We start from the raw sequence: 18,084 nt of genomic DNA, 5'->3' as shown, positions 1-18,084 counted from the left end.
TTATGTCTATGCTGGGGAGCTTAAAACCACACTTTGAGAACCACTGCTATGTTGTCATTAGATGCCACCGAGGTTCAGTTGCAGCCCATAGCAACCCTGCGTACAACAGAACGAATCACTACCAGGTCCTGTGCCAAACTCACATTCATTGCTGTATTTGAGCAGCACTATGTCACTTAGCCACTTAGCCACTATGTCAGTTCATCATGTTGAGGATCTCCCTCTTTTTTGAGGATACTCTCCTTTGCCAAGAATGATGTCCTTCTCTGGGGACTGGTCCCTCCTGATAACATGTCCAAAGTACCTGAGACAAGTTCTGTCCATTCTCATTTCTAAGGAACATTCTGGCTGTACTTCTTCTGAGACGGGTTTGTTCATTCTTCTGGCAGTTCGTGGTATATTCAATATTCTTTGCCAACACCATAATGCAAAGGCATTAATTCTGCTTTGGTCTTCCTTACTCATTGTTCAACTTCCACATTCCAACCAACAATAATCATCAGTGCATGTTGATTACATGTTTGATCAATTTCAGGCAGCAGAAGTTGGTAAAAATCTTCAGTTTCTTCATTTTTGGTATCAATGGTTGGTGTGTAAGTTTGAATAGTAGTCATAATAACTCGTCTTCTTTGTAGGCATATGCCAATGTTGTACTTCATGATAGATCTTGAAATGTTCTTTTTGATGATGAATGGGATGCCATTCCTCTTCACTTTGTCATTACTAGTACAGTAGGTCATATGATTGTCTGATTCAAAATGGCCAGTACCAGTCCATTTCAGCTCACTAACGCCTACTATATAGATCTTCATGCATTTTATTTCATTTTTGATGGCTTCCAGTTTTTCTAGAGTCACACCTCTTACATTCCACGTTCCATGTATTAATGTATATTTGCAGCTGTTTCTTCTCATTTTGAGTTGTACCACATCAGCAAATGAAGGTCCTGAAAGTTTTACTCCATTCATGTTGTAAAGATCGACTCTACTTTGAGGAGGCAGCTCCTCCTCAGTTGTATTTTGAGTGCCTTCCAACCTGAGGGGTTCATGTTCTGACACTATCTCAGACAATGTTTCATTGCTGTTCATAAGGTTTTTACTGGCCAGTTTCTTCAGTAGACTGCCAAGCCCTTCTTCCTAATCTGTCTTACTCTGGAAGCTCCACTGAAACCAGTCCACTATGGGTGACCCTGCTGGTATTTCAAATACTGGTGGCATAGCTTCCAGCATCACTGCAACACGCAAGCTACCACAGTACAGCAAACTGACAAATGAGTGGTGGACCACTGCTATAAATGGTAAAAATTCCTCTATGCATAATCACCCCTGGAGGACAAATGCCCTTGTTTTGGACAAATGATGACTGCCTTATATTTCTGTCTTTGAATGGTTTTGTTGGAACCTGGAGAAGAAGATATCATTCATTCATACATTCATAGAATGTCAGCCATGAAAGATATTTGAGAAATTGTGTAGCCCAGTCTCCTCATTTTACAGGTAAAGAAGCAGGGAGGAAAATTTCTACCAGCAGAGATGAGCCTAGAGTGCCTTTTTGTGTCCCTCTGTGAATTGGTGAAGACATTAAGCTAGGAGCAGCTCCTGTCATTGTATTTTTCATCCTTCCCTGTTCCCTTCTTCCCATGGGCCTGCCCTTGCCATTTGCTCAGACAGCCAGCCTGCAGTGGGGGTTTTAATCTATTTTCTTCCATCATGGGCCACTGCAGTACTTAATTTGTATATTTTTTAATGGGGAAAGAAAAAAAGAACCTTACAAATTAGAAGCTTAAAAATCTTCTCATTTGGCTTTTCTTAATTAAATGTATAATTCATGAGCCACTTATGTTGAAACCATTGAATTTTTAAATATTTTCTCCACCATCTATGACATTTATCTTTTATTAATGATTGTGATGCATTTTCGCTATGATGATTCAGCAGTAACATTAGAGCTGAATAATTGGTCCTTCCTGAAACGGTTTCTATAGTTTCACATTGACACCATCCTCTACAATTTTTCTATTATTAGAAATGGCAGATCTGCAGTAAGCAATTGAAAACTGTATCTGCTGCTCTCTCAAGCATACAACAAATTCTATTTTCTCCAGAGCATGATTATGTTCTGACATCTTTTACAGTCCTATGTCTTGTACTGTAATATTTAAAATACAAACACAAAGATACATGCATTTATACCCATTATATGGGATGTAATTTTTATTAGGGGGGGAAGTATCTTATGTGCAAGAGACCAATAATGATAAACACTGACACTGAGAACTTCTATTGGCTTTGTAGAATGGATCTAAAAACTGGTAGTATGTTTGTTTAGGTAGAAAATAAATGAGCAGAATAAAAAATTTGAAGCACTGTGCTCGGATTTAGAGGATAAATCCCCCCTTTGGAGTATTCCAGAACAAATGTCCTTTACTGAAAACCTTGTGAAATGCTCCAGGGTTAAATGGTACTGACTCTTGGGTGGTAAGTCATGGTTATGCTAGCTCAATGGCAAAGACCTAATTCAAGAACAAGAATTCCTTTTTCTGAGCTGAAGCCATTTCTATTGGTGTCGACCAAGTTTATGATATAACCAGAAAATTGTCCCAACATGTTTACAGTCCATTTCTATTTGAGTTCCCATTTGTTCTACAATTATTATTTGACCACCTGGATTTTATTAGATTTCTTCTGATTTACACACCTCTAGTTTGGAATCATGGAGATGCTTGTCTTTGTGGTCTACAAACCACTAAGTAAAGACTCCCTTAGTTCCTATTATTGCTGAGTTACAAAGGACTGTAGGAATGATGGTGCACTGACAAATTCTAGCTGGGGAAGGAATGAAATCATGGCCAGCTTCTGAGTCGAACAACTGGGAAACCTCAAATTCCAAGGAATACAGATAACATCATGGGCTGTAAATATCCAAGGACTAGATTTCCCTTTTCCTTCCCAATTCCTCTCCTCCATAGGTGTGCTTAATACAGCACATGGAAGAGATGGACTATACCAATGGTTCTCAGACTCAGACAAGTTTCTTTCCTGGGGACATTTGGAGATATCTGGAGACATTTTTGGTTCTCATAACTGAGGCTGGGGACCATTGGCATCTTGTGGGTGGAGACTAAGCATATTGCTTAGGGGAGGAAAGGAATAGGAAAATTTAGCACTTTTTCTCACTATAACACAATTCTGAGTCTTTGCTGGGAATGATTTTCATTTTAAGGGAATTGTCAATATCTTTATTGACGCAAATACAAATGCTGGGCTCAGAAATCAGTGCTATCTTTCTGCTACAGACACAGATGCTCCAAACTACTGGCATAAATTTAATTGTTCTATCTGACTTAAAAGTTAGGTCTGAGGTGAGAAAGGAACATTTCCTTTAAAACACATCTTAAACCTGTGATTTTTATGAGCCCTGAATTGAGAGTTCTATATTCAGATAATAAAGCAAAAGGGTGTATGTTTTACTTTGGGTATGGTGAAACTATTATTTCACAGTGAAGGTGACAGGCATTAGACAACATGCATTATTTCTTTATCTTATCATTTTTAAATAAAATTTCAAGTGAGCCGTAGCTCACCATACCCATGGAAATCTATTCACTGCGTATTTTCATGTTCATCCTGTAACATTGGCTTGAAGATTTTTAGGTTTATTTCAAATTTTAGAGGAAATTCTGCTCTTAATCCTGCTATAAGTGACATGTGCAGACTATTTACTACAAGTGACTGTGGCTCTTAACAAAAGCTTACCTTTGAGGTGAGTGAGAATCGGTAGTGTAGAGACTTCTCTGCTTAAGATTTGGTGTTGACTTCAAGGTTCAGTGACCCCTGACACCCACACCCAAATGAGTGAGCAAAATAAGATGTGTATTTCCCCCTTTGTCACACGAACCTGCGTGTAAGGAATGAACTTGGAAAACCCCAGGGACATAATAGGAGAAATAAAATGTTTCTATTTAGCTGACTATCAAATTTTGGTTCTGCTGAGCACCAAGGAGCTAACCAGCAGAACTGCATTTTTCTGAGACTGGTCTGTAAACTGAGGAGAACTTCAATAGATAATGGAAGGATTGGTTAGAGATTGTTTGGGAAATGAGGGAAGTCATAGACCATTCTTATGGATTGAATTATGTCCCCCCAAAATGTGCATTGCAGTCCTGGCCCCTGTACCTGTGGATGTGCGAGTGTTTGGAAATAAGGTTTTCTTTTGTATCTTAACGAAGTCATACCAGTATAGGTCTGGTCCTACAACCAATTACTTATGAGCAAAATAGACACACAGACCCATACAGATGACATGTGAGGCCCCATGTACAAGCAAGGGAACACCAAGGATTGCTGTCAGATACCAGAAACTAGGAAAGAGGACCACAGAAGGAATTGACACAACCAAGACCCTGATTTGGACTTTTAGCTATCAGAACTGTGAAAAAATAAATTTATGTTCTTTATAGCCACTCACTCGTGGTAATTCTGCTATGACAGCACAGGCAAACCAAATAACTACCAATAAGATGGTTTACCAGAAAGGAAAAATATGTCTAATGGGGAGTGTCAATGAGGTTTTGCGATCACATATGCATTGTACCCCTCTACTTGATCTCCCCCCAAAATTTCCAGTCAACCTTAACATTTTTCTGAAACATTTTAGAATTGAATTTTTTGAGAAGATAGGGTCAAGGGCTACATCTAGCACTAAAGGTGGAGTGTGAAAACACAGATCCAGTCACAATTATGGGGTCTGATTAGAAATAGGAATAAAGGAGTGAATATACTCATTGTCTCAGAGTATAGAGAATGGTTCCTGTTTTGCTTCCACATTGGCTTTTCACTGTGGGTGGCTTATCCCTGGAATCCCTAGGTGGTACAAATCGTTAATCCACTTGACCACTCATGAAAGGCTACAGGGTCGAGTCCACCCAGAGGTGCCTTGGAAGAAAGGCCTGGTGATCTATTTCCAAAAGATCAGCCATTGAAAACGCTATGGAGCATAGTTCTACTCTGACACACACGGGGTCACCATGAGTTGAAGCTCATTTGATGGCAATCAGTTTTGGGTTTTCTTTCCTGGAATAAACCCTCCTCTTTCCAAGAGGAGCAGCGCAGTTTCCAAGAGGCCTCTGCATTTGCAGTTACCATAAAAATTAAAAGTTGAGTACGAAGCATCTACAACAAAGCTTTCTCTTGGATCGACTCCTTTTGTCTATCAAAAATAAAAGGACCAACATATAACAGCTCTTTAGTTTTTTGTTTTTTTTTCTGTTTAGTTCATGCTGATTACTCTATTTCTCTGAGTTGTGACCAATCATTTATATGGGAAATCCATCGAAACTTTTTCTTTTGGTTTTTAATTGTGCACTGGGAACCATTCTTTGCTGGGAAAATTGATAAAAGCTAGCCTAGTTGATATATTTTCTTTGTAAAATATTCTGAAATGTATTTGATAGCCCTACTTCATTAAGAGCTGTTTTGCTAGTATTTCTACAAATACATTAGACAGAGAGAAAACATAAAGACTTAGGATTTTCTGATAAAATCAAGTTTAATATGATTCAACTCTTGATACTGAACTACTTGTGAGACCAATTGCCACTGACTTGATACAGAGAAAAACACAATAGGCAGAGGTGTAACTAGGGCATGGCAGGTATTGCACAGGTGGCCCTGGGTACATGGCACCACTGAGCATGGTATGGCCAGTGGCATATCTATGAAAAACACATTGCTGTGCTTCAGGAAGGATGTTGAGCCTTACCAAGTTAATAGAAACTGCTCAGTGACACTAGTGCAGCACCCCAGATATGCCACTGACAATACCACCAAACTCTCCAAAAATCGTATAAGAATTTTAGTCTTTATGACTTCTATCGCTATGGTGTCTGTAGGTTTTTTTTTTTTTTTTTACTACCAACTGTACTAATATTTACAAGAAGTCTCTGCTTTACACGCATAAGACATGAAAATAATTTGGCCATGCCAACATTTGTTCCAACATGTCCTGCTAACCACATCCATTCCATTTACATACTTCTAGGGAATCTCCCTGTTACTGCCATGTGTGCAAGAAAATACGGAGACTTTAGAGAAATTTAAAATAGTGGAAGAAAAAAACAATTTTGGAAAGCATATTGTGGTAGGCAGAATTCTAAGATGAACTCCAATGACCCATGCCTTTGTGGTGTGATTGATTACTTTTGTGTGGCCTTTCTAGCTATGGTCTTGTAATCCCACTCTAGTGACTGGGCAAAAGTGTATGATAGGGTAATTCTGGCCCAACAAAGGGAAAGCCTTGGTGGTGTAGTGGTTAAGAGCTTATCTGCTAACCAAAAGGTCAGCAGTTTGAATCCACCAGCCACTCCTTGGAAACCCTAGGGAGCAGTTCTACTCCGTCCTATATGGTTGCTATAAATTGGAATCTAGTCAATGGCAATGGGTTCGTTTGTTTTTTAAAAATGGATTGGTCAGTTTTGCCATCCTGCTGGGTTTGAAATGAGCCACCCCAGTGGCGGGAAAGAGAGGAACTCCCCATCACCAAGGAAGAACAGCCAGGAGCCAGCATGTCTTTTGGACCCAGGATCCCTGCGCTGAGAAGCTGCTGGACCCAGGAGATAGAAAGCAAGCTGTAACCCTGAAGCCGGTAAGAAGTGGTGGCAGAGACCTGGCAACAGACACGTGGCAGCAGGAGTCAGCGTGGTGGGCTTCCTGACCCATGGAGAGAGAGAAAGCTGAGTGGCTTTGGGCAGAGGCTAAGGGCCAGGGAGAGGTTTGCCTGCAAGCATAGCTGATGGAAGAACTGTATCCTGAGTGTTTCTGAGCCTGAATTGTAACTGTTACTTCCCTAATAAACCCCATAATTGTGAATATTGTCTGCGAGTTCTGTGTAGCCATTGCAATGAATTATCAAATCCAACAAAGAAGTAGAAATTGCCATGGGAGGGACAGTTGGTGCCAGAACTGGTAAAGATGGCAGAGACAGAAGGCACCTCTAACCTCCGCCTCTTAGGAATCAGCTTGGGCTGTTGGTTGTGATTCTCCTTTTCCCTTGTGAAGTTAGAGGAGGTCAGACACTGCCCCCAAGTCATTTTTATGCCCTGTATAATCCTTTCTATCAGGGTGTGGGCAGAGTTTGTGTATATGATATGGTATCACTCCCATTATTAAGTTAGACTATACATTTGTTGTTGTTGTTAGTGTTAGGTGCCCTCGAGTCAGTTCAGGCTCATAGTGACCCTATGCACAACATCTAGCCTTTGGTCATTAGTTTTCAATGTGTCAAATCTATTTTTGGGATGGGCTCAAAATTCAGGTAGGATGTACTCAAAGTTGTACTTTGGCACTTGTGGACTTGTTCTGATTTTCTCCAGTTTCAACTTGAACTTGGATATGAACAATTGATGGTCTGTTCCACAGTTGCGCCTGGCCTTGCTCTGACTGATGATATCGAGCTTTTCCATCATCTCTCTCCACAGATGTAGTCGATTTGATTCCTATATATTCCATCTGGAGAGGTCCATGTGTCTTGCAAAATTCAATCATGCGATCACTGGCATTGTTTCTATCACCCCCAGGAGTCTGTCAGTTTGTTGTAGTGTGGAGGATTGTGTGTTACTGTGATGCTGGAAGCTATGCCACCGGTATTCAAATACCAGCAGGGTCACCCATGGCAGACAGGTTTCAGCTGAGCTTCCATGCTAAGACAGGCTGGGAAGAAGGACCTGACAGTCTACTTCTGAAAAGAATTAGCCAGTGAAAACCTTATGAATAGCAGCAAAACGTTGTCTGATATAGTGGCAGAAGATGAGCACCTCAGATTGGAAGGCACTCAAAATACGACTGGGGAAGAGCTGCCTCCTCAAGGTAGAGTCGACCTTAATGATGTGGATGGAGTCAAGCCTTTGGGACCTTCATTTGTTGATGTGGCATGATTCAAAATGAGAAGAAACAGCTGCAAACATCCATTAATAATCAGAAAATGGATAGTATGAAGTATGAATCTAGAAAAATTGGAAATGACAAAAATTAAATGGAACGCATAAGCATTGATATTCTAGGCATTAGTGAGTTGAAATGAATCCATGAATATTATTATACTGCTGCCTTCAAGAATGAACTTGGAGGTTGACTGTTGCATGAGAAGCATGACCTGATTTTATCAAATCATCCAGAATTTAAGAAAATGCAGCCCCATGAAGGAAAGAATCAGATCATTTATGTCCCGGACAACAGGCTACTTCACTGGCCAATCCAGATTCTTCCAAAGTAGAAGTTGGCATTTATTGCTTGATTTTCACCACTGCTAATAGATATTCTGACCTGGAATTTGCTTCCAATTAATGGGGTAATTCTCCTTCTCTTTCGGTAGTTACTGTAGGGTTTTCAAAAAGGGTAATGACATTTAGCTTTCCACAGAGCCCAATAATACAAATAAAATAACAATCTTCAGTTTCTTACTTGTAAAAAGTACTAGACATTATATTAATCAATTTATATTCTTTGGCTCATTTACCATTTACAACAGCATTATCATACAGATATTAATTAGTGTATCAGTTTTACAGATAAGGAAACTGAGCCTGAAAGGGATTAAATAAATTGCCCTTTGTTATGTAGCCTGTATGGCACGACACCATATTCCAGTGGGGGTCAGCTCCTCGATAAAGCTCCATTGCCCACACTGTGTGTATAGCCAGGCTGCACCTCCTCAAGGAAATATTTGTTCATTGATTGCTTGAATAAATATTTTGAAATGAAATATTTGGATGTAGCACTATTTGAATGTGGTAGGATGAACTTGACTATTATTTATTATTAGGATGAACTTGATAAGCTTTCACAGACCCTGTGCTTTGATGAAAGTTTACCACTGGCTCCAAGACTAGATATGTCCACTTGAGTCTCTGTATTAGTTTTCTAAGGCTTCTATAACAAAGTAGGTGGCCTTAAACAACAGGACTTTATTGCCTTACAATTGTCATACTTCCTCCTAAGTTGCTAGGGAAAGATCCTTTCTTGTCTCTCCTAGCTTCTGATAGTCTCAGGCACTCCTTCGTTTATAAATGCACCTTTATATGGCCCACCTTTCTCTGTCTACTTCTTTACTTCTCTCGTCTTTTACAAGGACACCACTCATGTTGAATTAGGACCCACCTTATTCCAGTTTGAACTCACAGTAATTTAACTGATAATATTTTCAAAGACCCTATTTACAAACAAGATCATCTTTACAGGTACTGTGTCTTCAACATATCTTTTTGGGGTACACAATTCAATACATTATGGTCTCTGAGTGACATCGTTAATAAAATACCAAAACCAAACCCCTTGCTGTTGAGTCGATTCTGACTCATAGTGACCCTATAGGACAGAGTAGAACTGCCCCATAGAGTTTCTAAAGGAGCGCTTGGTAGATTCAAACTACTGATCTTTTGGTCAGCAGCTGTAGCACTTAACCACTATGCCACCAGGGTTTCCAACATCATTAATAGTGTGACCAAAATTATCCCACCATACCTCCAACGTGTGGCGGTGGACCACAGAGAAGCACCACACCTTGACCTTCTCGGACAGACACTGTGCTTCTTGTTTTAGTTTCAAATTCTTCAATATCTTGGGAGGGATGGGGGAAGAAAAAAAAAAAAAGAAGGTTTAGAATTAATAATTTTGGAAAGGAAACCTTTAAAAGAAGAAACTTGGACTTACTTTCGTTATTAAGTGTAATGGATACTCATAAAATGACCCAATTTAGTTGAAGATCTATTTATCTGCACTGATTGTCATTGCTCAAAACCTTGTTTTCTTTCTTTTTATATAATTAAACAGAGTATATAATAAAGATATTTGTTGGCATTACTCACTATCTGTGTATTTTTATTCTTCTAGGCAGCTTGTAGTCTGGCAGAAAATTTTTGAAGCCTGGCTCAGAGACGGTGTAATTAAAAAAAAAAGTTACAAACAGAGCAAATTAACATCTTCAATTAGTGGTTGCAATTTGTTGTATGCATGGAGTCCAAGAAAGTTTAGATTGGAATGGTGTGAGGAGAGGAGTTCTATGTGACTGAACTAATGAGATTGAAGGAATATTTCCTACTTCATCTTGATCTACTTCTTCACATAGCAATTTTATAATCTTATCTGGAATTTTCTGATTTCTTACAACATGAAAGAATCACAGAAATTCAGAATTGAGAGTTTACTAGCTATTTTGTTAAGACATCAACCTTATGTATAAATGCTTAAATATTACTGGAAAATGATCACCCAAACTCAGGGAATGGACAAATTATTTAACTTCTCTGAGCCTCAGTTTCTTAACTTGTAAAATCCATTTACTCATTCATTCAGTAAGTGTGTATTGAACACCTACTAAAATATAGGAAGGTTACTGAGGGCAGAAGACATATCGGTAACTAAAACAGGCATGTACTCTTCCCTTATAGGGCTTACTATCTAGTAAGAAGACTGGTTAGACAACAATTAAAAATATTTAATTTACTAATTTTTATGGTGTTCTGGAGTGGAGACTCCTACCTGTCTGCCAGCATTCATTCTCTAATCTTCTATAGTAATAGAAGTGTAAATGAAACAAAGTTGCTAACCACTGAATATGTTTCCCAGGCACCTCTGCAGCTAGGTTTGGCATCCAGAGGTGATGAGTGAAATTTATACCTCTTGCTTTTGAGAAGAAATCTCAGTAATATCTAATGTTCCCCATTCACTCACCATCCACCACCATATGGAATACCAATGACGAGATATCTTGGAAGCCACTTGATGAAAATGAAAGCCTCCATTTACTTGAATACTTAAATGACTACATGGAGCAAAACCACAGTTGACCTGGAACACTCACTGTAGATCATCACATAAAAACCAAAACCAAACCCAGTGCAGTCAAATCTAATCTGACTCGTGGCGACCCCATGTGTTACAGGGTAGAACCGCTCCATAGGGTTTTCTTGACTGTTACTGTTAGAGAAGAAGTCCACTAGGCCTTTCTTCCATAATGCCACTGAGTGGGTTAGAACAGCCAACCTTTAGTTTAGTAGTCCACTGGCAAGGCGTTGTGCTGCCCGGGAACCTGATCATTAAATAGAGGTAAGTAAAATTTTATCTTGTTTGAAGGATTGCATTTTGGGGTCTCTTTGTTACAGCCGTTTGACATTTTACCTTATGTAATGGATTTTTTTTTTTTTTTTTTTAATGGATAAGATCAAAGTTGTCAAGGATTTCATTTTACTTGGATCCACAATCAACGCCCACGGAAGCAGCAGTCAAGAAATGAAATGACACATTGTATCAGGCAAATCTGCTGCAACAGACCTCTTTAAACCACTAAAAAGCAAAGATGTCACCTTAAGGACTAAGGTACACCTGACCCATGCCATGGTGTTTTCAGTCACCTCATATGCATGCAAAAGCTGGACAATGAATAAAGAAGACTGATGAAAAATTGATGCCTTTGAATTATGGTGTTGGTGAGGAATATTGAATATTCCACGAACTGCCAGATGAATGAAAAAATCTGTCTTGGAAGAAGTTCAGCTGGAATGCTCCTTAGAAGTGAGGATGACGAGACTTAGTGTCACATACTTTGTACATGTTATCAGGAGGGAGAAGGACATCATACTTGGTAAAGTGGAGGGTCAGTGAAAAAGAGCAAGAGCCCCAATGAGATGGATTGATATAATGGCTGCAATAATGGGCTCAAGCATAACAGCAATTGTGATGATGGCACAGGACCTGGCAATGTTTCATTCTGTTCTACATAGGGTTTCTAAGAGTTAGAATCAACTAGATGGCACCTACCAATAACAACAAGAACGCATACTGTAAAGGAAAAGACTGAGTGCAGATATGGTGTGTTTGAGCCAGCCATACAATCGCGGTATGGGACAGGGAAAAGCTGGAGTAAAAACATGGGAAAACACAGGAGATTTTCAAGACATTGAAAGGCAGCCAGTGTAGCTAAAGCATAGTGGGCAAGGAGCAAGCAAACTACAGGAGTAAGTAGGAACTGATGGGCTGTTAATGCACATTTTGATTTTAGTAAAAACACCAAGGAAATGTCTGGAAATGGCCTGAAAATACAACAATAGAAGAAGTTGAATAAAATTTGAAATATAGAATTGAATAATATTAATGATTAGAAAGAATGTCTTAAAGCTAATGGGATTGACTTGAGAAAGTGTTAAGAACACACAATTAAGTTTTTTAAAGAAGTTGCTAAATATTGATATGACATTATATCATTCTGGAAGAAAAAATTAAAAACCTAAATATGAGCACCTCTTAAAATGGGTATAGAGAAACTTACAGAATAACCTTTTTAAAAAAGTCTTCATTGGTTAACAAAGTAGAGTGGTTTGAAAAGGTAGAAGTAAAGGTTATTAAACTTCATATTTACATGTCTTTTTTATCTTTTAAATCCTGTACGTTCTAGAGATATATAATAAAGACTATATATTGTGTGTGTATTTTTTTCTTTTTTTTAGGTTTGCTTAATTTTAACAGCCTTACTGAGTTATAACCAAATTAAAAAATATTGATGTGATTTAGGGTAAATCAAGAGTCCTAATAAAGAGTATCCCAAGTTTGTGTTATCTAAGAGACAATATCATGTAGGTTATGAAACATAAGTCCTGAACTCGGGGAAGTGGAAAAGTCAAGAATGAGAAAACTGGGGTTTATCAGCAAATAGATAGTATTTAAAGATATAGGAGTGGATTTAATACCCATTGGATGACTCCCAAGTGTTTTGGCATGAGCAACTTGATGCACAGTGGTCCAGGATCAAACCCTGATACTTTCCAATATTTATAGGTAGACCAGAGAACCACACTTTCGACATGCCATCAGAAAATACCAATCCATAGAAAAGGACATCACATTTGGTAAAGTAGAGGGTCGGTGAAAATTAAGGGAACTTCCAATGAGATGCACTGTCACAATAGCCACAATAATGGACTCAAGCATATCAATAATTGTGAAGATGGTACAGGATTGGGCTATGTTTCATTCTGTTATACATAAGGTCACCATGAGTTGATGCCAACTTGATGGCAACTAACAACAACAAAAAGAGAACCACAGGGATAAAGGAAGGAAGGATCAAAGAGAAAGAGAAAGAAGGAAAGAACGAGAGAGAAAAAGAAAGAAAAAAGGATGTATAATGCAACTAAAAGGTAAAATAGAACAAGAAAAGTGGTGTTGTATTTAGAAACATGGGTCACATGTGATCTTACCCAGATATATTCACACAATGGAATACTACGCATCGATAAAGAACAGTGACGAATCTCTGAAACATTTCATAACATGGAGGAACCTGGAAGGCATTATGCTGAGCGAAATGAGTCAGAGGCAAAAGGACAAATATTGTATAAGACCACTATTGTAAGATCTTGAGAAATAGTAAACCTGAGAAGAACACATACTTTTGTGGTTACGAGGCGGGGAGGGAGGGAGGGTGGGAGAGGGTTTTTTATTGATTAATCAGTAGATAAGAACTGCTTTAGGTGAAGGGAAAGACAACACTCAATACATGGAAGGTCAGCTCAATTGGACTGGACCAAAAGCAAAGAAGTTTCCGGGATAAAATGAATGCTTCAAAGGTCAGCGGAGCAAGTGCGGGGGTCTGGGGAACATGGTTTGCGGGGACTTCTAAGTCAATTGGCAAAATAATTCTATTATGAAATCATTCTGCATCCCACTTTGAAATGTGGCGTCTGGGGTCTTAAATGCTGCCAAGCGGCCATCTAAGATGCAGCAGTTGGTCTCAACCCACCTGGAGCAAGGGAAAATGAAGAACACCAAGGCCACACGACAACTAAGAGCCCAAGAGACAGAAGGGGCCACATGAACCAGAGACCTGCATCATCCTGAGACCAGAAGAACTAGTTGGTGCCCGGCCACAACCAATGACTGCCCTGACAGGGAGCACAGCAGAGGACCCCTGAGGGAGCGGGAGATCAGTGGGATGCAGACCCCAAATTCTCATGGAGAGACCAAACTTGATGGTCTGACTGAGACGGGAGGAATCCCGGCGGCCATGCTCCCCAGACCTTCAGTTGACACAGGACAGGAACCATCCCCGAAGACAACTCATCAGAAATGAAAGGGACTGGTCAGCGGGTGGGAGAGAGACGCTGATGAAGAGTGAGCTAATTATATCGGGTGGACACTTGAAATTGTGTTGGCAACTCTTGTCTGGAGGGGGGATGGGAGGATAGAGAGAGAGGGAAGCCGGCAAAATTGTCAAGAAAGGAGAGACTGAAAGGGCTGACTCAAGAGGGGGAGAGCAAGTGGGAGTAGGGAGTGAGATGTATGTAAACTTATATGTGACAGACTGATTGGATTTGTAAACGTTCACTTGAAGCTTAATAAAAGTTATTAAAAAAAAAAAAATGAACTGAAGGAAAAAGAGTAGATTAAGATGTGGAGACCACAGGCCTACAAACTCTTCATAGCTCACTATGAATGGGAGGTAGGATTTAGGGAGAACATGGAAAGGGGTTAGAGGATAAAGGGTGGTATGCTAATGGAAATGATTAAAAAAAAGAGAGATTGATGATTTAGGACCTAGGTTAGAATGAAGTCCTTGTAATCCCAGGGTAGGAATTGGAGCCCATATCGAAGGATTGGCCCTTATAAGAAGGGAGGGATCTTTCCCAGTACACAGGAGTGAAGAGACAAAAAATATGCTTGCTGATACAAAAAGGACTTCAGAGTTGTGGATGGTTAGATGAGGTTTTTTGTTTTTTGTGGTTTTTTTTGCAGTGGTTTCAAAATTCTCAGTGAAATTGATGGGAAAGGATTGGATAGGTGGTTTAAGCCAGTTAGCAGGCAACTAACAACAAGAGAACCACAGAGATAAAGGAAAGAAAGAAAGCAAGGAAGAGGAAGGAATGAAAGAAGGAAGAGGAAGAAATGAATGAAGGAAGAAAGGAAGAGGATGGAAGGAAGGAAGAAAAAAGGAAGGGAAGAAGAAAGGAAGGAATTAAAGAAAGATTAAAGTGAAGATTAAATAAAATAATGAAGGTAAAGTATCTAGAAGACAGCCTGGAAAAGAGTGAAAAAAAAAGTAATTATTATAATTATGATATTTCAACGTGATTATGGCATAATATTATATTTTTTCGGGCTGATGTAAAGCTCAGATCCACTAATCTATAAATACAAGTTTAATAGCACATTCTAGTTCCAATAAAATTTTTTGTATGTGAATGATTCAATTTGAAGCCTTCAGTTTTTTATCTCTACTAACTGCATTGCTTTCCAAATAAGTATTCTTTTTTACGCTTTGCTTTAATATCCATGAAAAGTAAAAGAGTTCACTGAAATAAATGTACTGAATCTGAAATATAAATTTAACAGCTCCACACAGTTTGGATTCCCAGCCATTGCACCTCATGTGCAGCCACCGCTCGTCTTTTGGTGGTCATTTCTGTGTTGCTAGGATGCTGAACAGGTTTCAGTGGAGCTTCCAGACTAAGATGGACTAGGAAGAAAGGCCTGGAGATCTACTTCTGAAAATCAATCAAAGAAAGCCCTATGGATCACAATGGTTTGATCCTCAACTGACTGATCATGGGGATAGCACAGGACCAAGCAACATTTCGTTTCATTGTGCATGGGGTCTCCATAAGCTGAGGGCTAACTCAAAGGCAACTAACAACAGCAATATTTATACTCGATTTTTAATCATAACATTATTTGACCAAGATGGACTCTACTTATCCTCAACTATACTCCCTTCCCTTTCTCCACCTGCTCTAGACCAGCAGTCATTAGATTTATATTAATTTAGAACCAGGTATGCCTTAATGCACCATATAGAAAATTTTTAATCAAATACCTTCCCTTTTTTCTTGCCATAAAAAAATTAAATAAACCCACATATATTGGCACCAGTTACACAAACTATTGCCTTGCCTTGCAAGTTCCTCATGATTTGGGTTTACATCAATTTAAATAATACTTAATAAAAATTAGATAACAAACTATGTTAAAATCAATACATTGAACTTATTGTTTCTATTTCTAACAATAATAACAGGCGAGATTATTACTACTGAAAGGTTCCATTTCATTGTCATTACTTTTTTTTTTTTAAATAATTTTTATTGTGCTTTAAGTGAAAGTTTACAAATCAAGTCAGTCTGTCACATGTAAGGTTATATACACCTTACTCCATACTCCCACTTACTCTCCCCCTAATGAGTCAGCCCACTCCCTCCTTTCAGTCTCTCCTTTCATGACAATTTTGCCAATTTCTAACCCTCTCTACCCTCCTATCTCCCCTCGAGACAGGAGATAAAAACACAGTACAAGTAGCTCACTCCTCATCAGCATCTCTCTCCAGCCCATTGTCCAGTCCCTTCCATGTCTGATGAGTTGTCTTTGGGAATGGTTACTGGCCTGGGCAAATGGAAGGTTTGGGGACGATGACCGCCGGGATTCTTCTAGTCTCAGTCAGACCATTAAGTCTGGTCTTTTTATGACAATTTGGGGTCTGCATCCCACTGATCTCCTGCTCCCTCAGGGGTTCTCTGTTGTGCTCCCTGTCAGGGCAGTCATCGGTTGTGGCCGGGCACCATCTAGTTCTTCTGGTCTCAGGACGATGTAAGTCTCTCGTTCATGTGGCCCTTTGTGTCTCTTGGGCTCATAGTTATCGTGTGACCTTGGTGTTCTTCATTCTCCTTTGATCCAGGTGAGTTGAGACCAATTGATGCATCTTAGATGGCCGCTTGTTAGCATTTAAGACCCCAGATGCCACATTTCAAAGTGGGATGCAGAATGTTTTCATAATAGAATTATTTTGCCAATTGACTTAGAAGTCATCTTAAGCCATAGTCCCCAAACCCCCACCCTTGCTCCGCTGACCTTTGAAGCATTCAGTTCATCCTGGAAACTTCTTTGCTTTTGGTCCAGTCCACTTGAGCTGACCTTCCGTGTATTGAGTATTGCCCTTCCCTTCACCTAAAGTAGTTCTTATCTACTAACTAATCAGTAAATAACCCTCTTCCACTCCCTCCCCTGCTCGTAATCACAAAAGTATGTGTTCTTCTAAGTTTATACTATTTCTCAAGATCTTATAATAGTGATCTTATACAATATTTGTCCTTTTGCCTCTGACTAGTTTCACTCAGCATAATGCCTTCCAGGTTTCTCCATGTTATGAAATGTTTCACAGATCCTTCACTGTTCTTTATCAATGCGTAGTATTCCATTGTGTGAATACACCACAATTTATTTAACCATTCATCCGTTGATGGACACCTTGGTTGCTTCCAGCTTTTTGCTATTGTAAACAGAGCTGCAATAAACATGGGTGTGCATATATCTGTTCGTGTAAAGGCTCTTATTTCTCTAGGGTATATTCCGAGGAGTGGGATTTCTGGGTTGTATGGTAGTTCTATTTCTAACTTTTTAAGAAAACGCCAGATAGATTTCCAAAGTGTTTGTACCATTTTACATTCCCACCAGCAGTGTATAAGAGTTCCAATCTCTCCACAGCCTCTCCAACATTTATTATTTTGTGTTTTTTGGATTAATGCCAGCCTTGTTGGAGTGAGATGGAATCTTATTGTAGTTTGAATTTGCATTTCTCTAATGGCTAATGATCGAGAGCATTTTCTCATGTATCTGTTAGCTGCCTGAATATCTTCTTTAGTGAAGTGCGTGTTCATATCCTTTGCCCACTTTTTGATTGGGTTGTTTGTTTTTTTGTGGTTGAGTTTTAACAGAATCATATAGATTTTAGAGATCAGGCGCTGGCCGGAGATGTCATAGCTGAAAATTTTTTCTCAGTCTGTAGGTGGTCTTTTTACTCTTTTGGTGAAGTCTTTAGATGAACATAGGTGTTTGATTTTTAGGAGCTCCCAGTTATCTGGTTTCTCTTCGTCATTTTTGGTAATATTATTTTGTATTCTGTTTATGCCTTGTATTAGGGCTCCTAAGGTTGTCCCTATTTTTTCTTCCATGATCTTTATCGTTTTAGTCTTTATGTTTAGGTCTTTGATCCACTTGGAGTTAGTTTTTGTGCATGGTGTGAGGTATGGGTCCTGTTTCACTTTTTTGC

General features: G+C 39.2%; 1 protein-coding gene across 4 annotated transcripts in view; it reads right to left on the bottom strand.

The window, feature by feature from the left end:
* Nucleotides 1-18,084, bottom strand: part of CNTN6 (contactin 6) — a 230,578-nt gene that overhangs the window by 151,797 nt on the left and 60,697 nt on the right. For all 4 annotated transcript variants that reach the window (XM_049863033.1, XM_049863034.1, XM_049863036.1 and 1 more), the window contains exon 2: nt 9,516-9,611. In XM_049863033.1, the coding sequence (XP_049718990.1) occupies nt 9,516-9,611 (96 nt within the window). The remainder of the gene's footprint in view (nt 1-9,515; nt 9,612-18,084) is intronic.

Source organism: Elephas maximus, chromosome 20 (assembly GCF_024166365.1).
Source record: "Elephas maximus indicus isolate mEleMax1 chromosome 20, mEleMax1 primary haplotype, whole genome shotgun sequence".
Taxonomy (NCBI): domain Eukaryota; kingdom Metazoa; phylum Chordata; class Mammalia; order Proboscidea; family Elephantidae; genus Elephas; species Elephas maximus.
The sequence above is the reverse complement of the archived record's forward strand: the minus strand, read 5'-3'. Positions and strand labels throughout refer to the sequence as shown.